Source organism: Myotis daubentonii, chromosome 2, assembly GCF_963259705.1.
Source record: "Myotis daubentonii chromosome 2, mMyoDau2.1, whole genome shotgun sequence".
NCBI lineage: Eukaryota > Metazoa > Chordata > Mammalia > Chiroptera > Vespertilionidae > Myotis > Myotis daubentonii.
The window spans coordinates 182,014,225-182,024,554 of record NC_081841.1 but is presented as its reverse complement, the minus strand read 5'-3'; the positions used below and the strand labels follow the sequence as shown (position 1 = coordinate 182,024,554).

General features: G+C 41.8%; 1 protein-coding gene across 1 annotated transcript; it reads right to left on the bottom strand.

Annotated features, from left to right (window-relative positions):
- Positions 1 to 1,881: 1,881 nt before the first annotated feature.
- On the bottom strand, positions 1,882 to 5,910 carry LOC132226772 (large ribosomal subunit protein uL24-like). The gene is given in 3 exon segments (XM_059681214.1): positions 1,882 to 2,626; positions 2,628 to 2,891; positions 5,851 to 5,910. Coding segments are annotated over 3 exon segments (552 nt in total). The 3' UTR covers positions 1,882 to 2,398.
- Between the last annotated feature and the right edge of the window lie 4,420 nt (positions 5,911 to 10,330).

Here is a 10,330-nt window from a genome sequence, read left to right as displayed (position 1 = left end):
CTGGATGTTGAGATGACTTCCTTTCCTTCTTACTTCTCATTACCTCTCTTCTCTCATTCTCATTATTTCTTTCACTCTCCTCTGCTCTCCTCCTCCTCTTCCTCCTCCTCCTCCTCCTCCTTGCTCTTGTTCTCTCCCTTCCCCTCCCCTCCCCTCCCCGCTCTCCTCTCCTCTCCTTTCTCCGCCCCCCGCCCCACACACAGACCACCTTCTCTGCCACATACTCGTTTATACTGTTTCTTCCCAATTGCAGTAAGAGATGCTTGCCCTCATTGTTTCTTTACAACAACTGCTGTTACCTGAAGAAATCTGAAATGGTCTCTGCTCCTACAACTGAAGGAGCTTATCCAACATCTCATCAGAGCTGCAGACCCATCTAGATCCATCTACCAAACTGACTATAGGCTACCCTTTCTGGATGTCTGCTGAATGCATACATACACACACACGTAGAGCAGGGAAAGAGGAGGAATGAGCCAGGATGGGACACAGAGAAGCAGCGGCTGGAAAGGCAAGTAAGTGCTGTAAGACAGTGCATGGCCACAGATGGCAATACATTCAAACGTTGCTTCTCAAACATCAGTGGGCATCAGAATCACCTTAGCTGGCTTGTTAGAAGGCAGGTAGCTGGGCCCACCGAGGAGTTTCTGACCCAGTAGGTCTGTGGGGGCAGAGCGGGGGTGGGGATTAAGGATCTGCATTTTAAATATGTTCTCAGGTGATGCTGGCACTGCTGGTCTGGGAACCACACTGAGCACCACCAGATTTTCAAAAAGGAGTTGGTGGCTAAGAAAATCAAATACCTCAGAGGCTTGGCACAAAGTAGTGAACAGATTGAGAAATTGTCTATGTTGTCAACCCAGAGAGCAATTTCCAGAGAATAGCAGATTTTGCTGCTTCTTATCCCTTGAACAATTACCAAAAAATAATAATAATAATAATAAAGGAAAAAGAAAATTATTCCTGTCCCCTGGGAATACCCCATTGTCAAAGTTGCATGTAGCGTGGGTGAGTTCCCCTCATTACAGCTGCCATCGCACTGCCCAGCGCCCAGCCCTGACTAGGACAGTCAGCACCTGTCTCCCTCAGAATCCTGCACTTTCAGCCAAAACCCACCTCAGGTCAAAGGCATTCAGTACAATAAGGGCATTCGTGGTCTGAATCCACATTTTAGTAGAACGGAAACCAAACATAATCGAAGTCACTTTGAAAGGTGGTTAAGAGAGTCACCTCCTTAAAACAGCTATTATTTGTCCATCATCTAGTTTAGAGGCTATTAGGGCTGAGGAAGTGAAGGCTCCAGAGCTCCCTCAGGTGGATATTTTTATTTCAATTCTGTATCCACTATTTACTGAATATGGGCCATTATTGGTTGCCTGCTGTGCGGTTCCTGGGGCTGCCATAACAAACTACCACAAGTCAGGTGGCTTAAAACAATAGAAATTTGTTCTCTCATAGTTTTGGAGGCTAGATGTCTAAAATCAAGGGTCCAGGGGCCCTGCTCCCTATGAAACCTGTAGGGGAGGTCCTTCCTTGCCTCTCCCTAGCTTCTCATGGTTTTCTGCCCATCCTTGGCATTCTTGGCTTACAGCTGCACCACTCAAATCTCTGCTTTATTCATCACATGCCGGTCTCCATCTTCATATGCTGTTCATCTCTTCTTATAAGACACCAGCCATTGAATTAGGGGCCACTCTACACTCATCTTAACTCATTACATCTGTAACAATGCTATCCTATATAATAAAGAGGTAGTATGCAGACTGACCATCACTCCAACACACAAGATGGCCGCCCCATGTGGACACAAGATGGCTGGCAGGGGAGGGCAGTTGTGAGCAATCAGACTGGCAAGGGAGGGAAGTTAGGGGTGATTGGGTCATCAGGGCAGGGCAGTTGGGGTGACCAGGCTGGCAGGGGAGGGCAGTTAGGGGCAATCGGGCCAGCAGGGGAGCAGTTAGGCGTCGATCAGGCTGCAGGGGAGTGGTTAGGGGGTGATCAGGCTGTCAGGCAGAAGCAGTTAGGGGCAGTCAGGCAGGCAGGCAAGCGAGCATTTGGGAGGCAGCATTCCCAGATTATGAGAGGGATGTCTGACTAAACGGGCAGTCAGACATCCCTCGAGGGGTCCCAGATTGGAGAGGGTGCAGGCTGGGCTGCGGGACACCCCCAACCCCCGTGCACAAGTTTCATGCACCAGGCCTCTAGTTTTCAAATAAGGTCACATCCTAGAGGTGCTGGGGGTTAGGACTTCAATGTACCTTTTGTGGGGAGCACACAATTAATCCATGACATCTACTCAGGACTCTTTATCCCTTTCTCTTTCCTAACCAAACCCAGATTTTTCCAAAAGCATATTTATTTTTTCAAGTTTTTAATGAAAGTTGTATATAAGATTACTTTATTCTTGCTTCTTCTCAATTGTTACTTCCTTGTATTTACCTATTTCCTTTCCTACTTGGTGAGATTTGGCTTTATATCCAAGGAACTTTTTGCGGTCTTTGTCTCCCTCTAGTCTAGTGATAACCACCTTGCTAGGGCGAATGCCCACATAAACAGTTGCACCATTAGCTTTCGCCTGTTGTACTTGTTCAATGGAGATGACCTATGTCTTCCTGTAAACCTGGATTAACATTGCCAGTTTGATGCCCTCTGTAATGTCCTTGCACAACCTGAACATCATCACCCTTTCGAATGGGCATGGGTCGAACACTACTCTGTCTCAACTCTTTGGAAAAAGGAGAAGACATACTCTTCCTGTGAATGCGGGAAGGTGCATTGAAATGCTTTTTATGGTTCTTGCTCCGGTCAGAAGTCACAAAGAGATTGAACTTTACTTTGACCACTGGCACTTCTACACTGGCTGAAGAAGGGAAGAGCCAAAAGCATATTAACTAATACATCTATGGGAAAAAATACCCAACCTGAGATTTGGAAAACCTGCCTATGTGGCAATGGCTTGTCCCAGTAAGTCATCTTCTGTGCACAAGAGATACTTGGGGTAACTTAAAGGATATGCTCTTCAAGAGCTATGGGGAATCCAGGCAAAGTATGAAGCCTTTAACAGATGGGGACATCAACCCTGGCCGGGTAGATTGGAGTGTCGTCCGGTACACCAAAAGGCTGTGCATTCAATTTCTGGTCAGGACACATACCTAGGTTGTGGGTTCAATCCTTGGTTGGGACACGTAAAGGAGACAACCAATTGATGTCTCTCTCTCTCTCTCTCTCTCTCTCTCAAATCAATAGCAAAACATATCCTTGAGTGAGGATTAAAAAAGAAAAAGATGGGGACATCAGAAAGCCATGTATAGTAATGACACTCCACAGATCATTAGTTTGGTAATTATCTGCTTTCCTGGCTATTATTCCCATTAGATTGTGAAGGCTGGCCTTTAAAAAAAAATCTACCTTAGCTCTTACCATAAAGCATAACATATAATCAGGACTCAAATTGAATAAATGTTTGAAATATTGTTAAAAATGTTTATTTTGCTAACTCCTTTTTCTGCCTCATTGTGAGCTGTAATCTGCCTATTCCATAGAATGATTGCTAAAATAAGGAGGGTTGAGGAAGGACTGTACTAAAGGAGGAGATTTTTGGCTTCCCAACTTGGAATCGAGAAAGTAGATGCAGACCTTAAGGGACAGCTGTGGGTGGTGAAGCTGGGACTATGTTCAGAGTTTTGGCCACAGTAGATTAAATAAGACCAAGTGGCAAAGTGCTGAGCTATTGGTAAAGGCACCAAATAATAAAGGGTCCGAGGGATGTAGATGCGGATCAAGTGCGGCCCACATGGCCTTGGGAGGAGGCCAGCTAATAAGATGCCTTCAGCTCAGCCCAGGAAAGACAGACCGGACCAGACCCACAGGGGTGTGAGTTCAGGTACAGTTATGGGTTAGTGACAGGGTCCTTCCCATTCATCCCTGGCCTGCAAAGTTGTATGTCTGGAGTATAAGATCCTGTAAGGGTGCGTGCACCTTTGATTGTGTTTGATTGGACTAGTTTACATAGAAGTAAAGAAAGAAGTGAATTGTAGAAAATGGACAGTCATACAAACATTTTCTGTCTCTAGCAACATCAATGAGTCCTGTTCATAGCAATGCAAAAGAATTTTAGTCTGGTAGAGAATATAACGCTAAGTCTAAATCTCATTTGACCTGGTTTGAACATCTTACGGGTTCTTTCATTAATTTATGAGTTAAATAAAATCGTTCACATGTAAGAACTTTATGGCTCTGCCCAGGATAGTGTTACTGTTAGGGTTAGGGATGTGTTAGTCTTAGGGTTATGGCTCTACCTAGGATACTGTTAGGGTTAGGGTTAGGGTTAGGGTTAGGGTTAGGGTTAGGGTTAGGGTTATGGCTCTGCCCCGATAGTGTTAGGGTTAGGATTAGGGTTAGGGTAAGGGATGGGTTAGCGTTAGGGTTAGGGTTAGGGTAAGGGTGAGGGTTATAGCTATGGCTCTGCCTAGGATAGTGTAAAGGTTAGGGTTATGGTTAGGGTTAGGATTAGATTTAGGGTTATGGCTCGGCCCAGGATAGTTTTAGAGTTAGAGTTAGGGTTAGGGTTAGGGTTTGGGTTAGGGTTAGGGGTATGGCTCTGCCCAGTATAGTGTTATGGTTAGGGATAGGGTTAGGCTTAGGGTTAGGGTAATGGCTCTGCCCAGGATAGTGTTAGGGTTAGGGTTAGGGTTAGTGTTAGGGTTATGGCTCTGCCCAGGATAGTGTTAGGGTTATGGCTCTGCCCAGGATAGTGTTAGGGTTAGGGTAATGGCTCTGCCCAGGATAGTGTTAGGGTTAGGGTAATGGCTCTGCCCAGGATAGTGTTAGGGTTAGGGTTAGGGTTAGGGTTAGTGTTAGGGTTATGGCTCTGCCCAGGATAGTGTTAGGGTTAGGGTTATGGCTCTGCCCAGGATAGTGTTAGGGTTAGGGTTAGGGTTATGGCTCTGCCCAGGATAGTGTTAGGATTAGGGTTAGGGTTATGGCTCTGCCCAGGATAGTGTTAGGGTTAGGGTTATGGCTCTGCCCAGGATAGTGTTAGGGTTAGGGTTATGGCTCTGTCCAGGATAGTGTTAGGGTTAGGGTTAGGGTTATGGCTCTGCCCAGGATAGTGTTAGGGTTAGGGTTAGTGTTAGGGTTAGGCTTAGGTGTAGGGTTAGAGTTAGGGGTTAGGGTTAGGATTATGGCTCTGCCCAGTATAGTGGTAGGGTTAGGGTTAGGGGTAGGGTTAGGGTTAGGGTTGTGGCTCTGCCCAGTATAGTGGTAGGGTCATGGTTAGGGTTAGGGTTAGGGTTAAGGTTATGGTTATGGCTCTGCCCAGGTTAATGTTAGGGTTAGTTTTAGGGTTATGGCTCTGCCCAGGATAGTGTTAGTGTTAGGGTTAGGGTTAGAGTTAGGGGTAGGGGTAGAGTTATGTCTCTGCCCAGGAAATTGGTCCTCCAGAGACATGAAGTTAAGTGACCCCAGTGCAGGAAGGTCAAGGGTGCTGAGGTCGTGTCCCCCCTCAATCTGTTAACACACATTTTTAATCCCCTCTCCCCCATACAAAGCTCACTCCATGGTTACTCATATAGCTAAAAAATGTAACCACCCTTACAGATGGAAAAAAAAAATTCACACTTGATGTAGACATAAAGGATAGCATGACTTCTTGGGAAGTTAAGGTTTGGTAAGACTGGTGGGTGGTGGTGGGGAGTGGCGAGGAAGCTGGGAGACTATGTCTTGGGCTCCTGAGGCAAACTGGGAGGTTCTAGGATCCAAACTGCCAAGTGCACATTTTAGTCAGGCATCAAGTTGTTTTATTTTTCAAAGATCAGTAATCGGGGCCACATTTCTGTACATGTGACGCACCATTAGCTGGGGTCTGACAATGCTTTGCGTAGTTTTTGTCATCATGTACTGACTGCGCATAGTTGAGCTTTGGAGCAAGAGTTTCTCCTTTAAATTTCTTTCCCCATATAGGTCCTAAGAGGTGGTTTATACCACTTTACATATTAAATATCAATGAGGTGTCACTTTTAAGTATTGCTTTGTGCTAATAAGCTGAACACACTGTACACTAAAAACACAACCTCCAAAGTTGCTTTCATAAAACCCTCACACCCATTTTGAAATCAAATACTATTAACATTGCCAGTTAAATAGGTATCCAAACACAGGTTTCAATAAGTAAGTTAAATATTAAGGTGGAAACCATTAACAGGGGTGTCAGCAGGGGCGAGAACTCAAGTGACTGAAGGATGAAGGGAGACTTGCTTTTCTCTATATCCTTTTGTACATTTTGAATTGTTTACCATGTGCATGGATTACCTATTCCAAAGGAAAACATGAATTAAAATAAGTGAAAATTAAAATAGATATTCCGAATCTGAGTTGAAACTGTAAATACTGAATATCCCCATTAAGGTGCCTTTTTCTTAAACCTTTATAATAAAGGGAAACAAGCTCTGCTGTTTAAAAAAAGCCCACCTCCTCCACCCCGGCATTTCAATAGCTGTGTGTCATTCCTTTAAGGAGCAGTAAGCATGTGTGGGAGTTAAACATGCATTTAATCATCCCTCCCCCCAGGTCCGACAGAAGTGTGGCGAGGAGGGCCATCTGTTTTGTTTGAATGAGAAATGACCCAGCATTCTGATTTCAATTAGCCTCTTTGTAGCTTTATGTTTGAGCTGCTTCTATGGGTAACAGTTCAAACTAAGTGTAGAGAAGAGCTGGCCAAGTTCTGCCAGTGCTGATTTGTTTAGCAATTGCCAGCGAACATAGAACAAGTGTACAAGACAATGTGGCTGGATGCACATTAAGATGCGTAATTTTATGGACTCAAAATAGCATGTTCTGGAACCTGAGAGCTAAAGAAAATATTGAAAAGGTATCTTGAAAAGGTAACTCTAGCCCTACCACCCTAGTTTACTGCTGTACACAAGATAGTCCCAGTCAACATGCTACAACATGAATGTCTGACTGTAGCTTTAGCCAGAGCAGCCTTGTTCACTCTGACCCACCCACCTATGGTTTTCTTTGCTAATAATGATAACCAAAAATCTTTAGGGTATATTTAGGAAGAAAATCAAACTTGAATTCTATGTAAACAATGTCATTGATTGCAAGGTATCAAAACTAGCTTTTAAAAGTGAATGCAGTGTCATTCTTGACTTATATCTATCATATTTGTAATTCTTTTCAGAGAAATGACCTGTTTATTTATCATGGTCAATACCATTCATGTGGCCCAGACTGCTTTCTTGCTAAAAATATCCAAAGGAAATAATAGGACCTTTTGGAGCTTGTGTTTCCTTCTTTACAAAATACGTAATTCTTTATTAATGATAACGTCAAATATATCTACAGGTCAACGAATGAAAAGGAAAGAAGATAATTAAATGGGAAAACAAAGAGATGAAGTTCAAATGAGCAGGCTGAAGAAATCCAATAGAATTTCTAAAGCTAGAGAAAATGTGCAGAAACAGTGATTTTTAGTGTTACAACTTCAAGTCACATTGAAGGAGAAAACAAATCAGTAGAAGGAAACAGGTTTGGTTCTCTCGAAGTAAATATACCCAAGAAAGCAAAGTATTATTTTCTACATACAGATCTCATTGTAGGCACGATATAGCCACCATCTATTCTGGCTGTAGGAGAAAAATACAGATATGGAATTATATTTCTTCATGATACAAATTTACATGTTGATGACACACCAGAATGTCCATCCATTAGCAGAAGCTGAGGAATGCATTCTATTAACAGAAGTTATTTATTTTGTTCATTAAAAAACAGGCCTTGATAAAGCCTAAAGTTAACGATTTAAAAATCTTTTAAGACCTGTAACGCCTTATAATTTTTAAAGTGTTTTGTGACTTGTGGCATTACATAATCTTAGCTAGTATATATGAAAGTATAAGGAATTGATAGCACAGATTTCAGGTATTTTCAAGTTAGAATAAAGGAACAAGATGTCCATTTATGACCACAGAACAACTTCTGGGCTGTACTATGTACAAGCTATGTGTCCCTATATGGTATGATAGGCACAGAAAGGTCTACACTCACCTACTTCCCCCAAACTGTCTCATTACCTAAATAGCACTTTCCAGTCACTCCAATTAAAGTACTGATCATATGCCACAAAACTTAAAGTGCAAATGTTAAATAGCATCATTAAGATTACTTTGGCCCTGGCTGGGTGGCTCAGTTGGTTGGAGTGTTGACCTGATGTGCCAAGGTTGCAGGTTCAACCCCCAGTCAGGGCACATGCAGGAATCAACCAATAAATGCTTAATAAGTGGAACAATGAGTCAATATTTCTCATTCTCTCCTTCCATCTCTCTCTGAAATCAATACATTAAAAAAATTTTTTTTAAATTATGTGTTGACATTAAGATGATCAAATTAGCCAAGAGTTGGGACACTTAAAAAAAAAAAAAAAGACACAAATTCTGAAGTGACAAGAGGAAAAATAAACCAGAAGCACGTGACTGCCTTTCGTGTTCATGGCACCATGACAACCAAGATAAGCTGGAGACCGTGTTCCAATGAGCTTACTTGTAATCTTAGTGGAGGGTAGACAGACATCTGATAAATAATTACATTATAAACTATGAAGGAAGAGGTCTTTATTAATGAGGGTTTTAAAAAAACCTTTCCAAGCAGCTGAGGTTCACTGGTTATCCGAGCAATTCTGGTCCTATCAGAAGCAGGATAAAGGTCCCGGCCAGAAGCTCTTTATCCTTTGGGCGGTCATTCTCCACAATCCCAAGAAGCCCAGTCGCTGTGCTCAGAGCATAATGCAACCCAACTGTTCTCTTCCTGGGGTACACGCAAGCTAAGGACAAGGCTCTGGAGATTCTACCAACCACCTCACATGCCTAACCAGTGTGCTTTTATCCCAGAGAACTTCCTAAACAAAACACAGCAGCTGACCTAAGAAGTCATGATAAAAGCCATGGAGAAGTGGCCTTTTCTTCCACTACCTTCCTTGCCACTGGTCTTGCCTTTTCAGTCTCCTTCCTCATCCTCCCTCTAAGTCTTTTCCTTTAATACTTTTATTTTCCAATTGCCTCTTCATTGCATAAGTGTGAATATGGCTACTTCAAAGTGTAAAGAAAAAGAGAAAAAAAGTTACATCAAAACGGTAAGGTGACTATTTTAATCACTAAGCTAATTGTTCCTGAAGGAAAAATAAAATTGAAGAAACTTAACTTTGACCAACAAAACTAAGCCTAGGGTCTGAATCTGAAGATTTTATAAAACCTCTATTTAGTCAACCAGACTATTGCAATGGTACCTTAAGAGTATTATGTATAAAAACCTAAGTATTCTGCAAGAGATATATAAATTTGAAAGGAACTTTTCAATCTTAAATCAACTATGTCAGAGATTTAAAAATAACTAAAGCTCCTTCGCTCTTTAAAACTAATAGGCCAGTTTTTAAAAAGGATATCAACATAAAATTATTGAGCAGGAACCCACCAACATCATGTGAACAAAAGCAAGTAATTTTAGTTATAAGTTTAATGACAGTATCTGACTTGCTTTCATAAGCAGCAAGCCCTGAGCCCCTAAAATGCAAGATGAATATTCTCATAGATAAAAGCAGATTAATGTTTCTGAAATCCCAAACTTCTATATTCCACATGAACTGCAATTAATCAGAAGTATGTGAAAGAGAAATAGTTATTTAACTCTAAGAAAACTGTGGAATCCAAATTAAGACAATGTAATAATAAAGAGGAAGATTTCCCAGTCATTGCTAATCATAAAAATCGACTTTTAAAACATAAAAAATGCAGTCTTGGCTGGTGTGGCTCAGTTTGTTGGAGCATCATCCCATATACAGTAAGGTTTTGGGTTCGATTTCCATTTAGGGCACATACCTAGGTTGTGGGTTCAATCCCCGGTTGGGGCGCAGATGGAAGGCAATCAATCAATGTTCTCTCTCACATTGATCTCTCTCTCTCTCTCTCTCTAAAAATCAATGGGCATATCCTCAGGTGAAGATTAAAAAAAAAACCCATAAAAAATGCTGTATTTTGAAAAAATTGGTCAGAAACAAAGTCCTTAATGACAATGTAGTAAGGCCCATATCAACTACTAGACTTACATCAATTACCTGGCTAGATATGCATGATTAAAATTTCCATTACTGCCTAGTGGTAAAAAATTTAGATTTGTCACAAAGCCCAGGACACTGGAATTTCATTTAAATCAAAACTCAGAAAGTGTTACATTAACAAAAACAGTAAAATCTGATAAAACCATGTAACTCATTTTAAAACACCATTATTTACAGATTCTCTTTGAATATACAACAGGTAATGATGCAATGAAGACG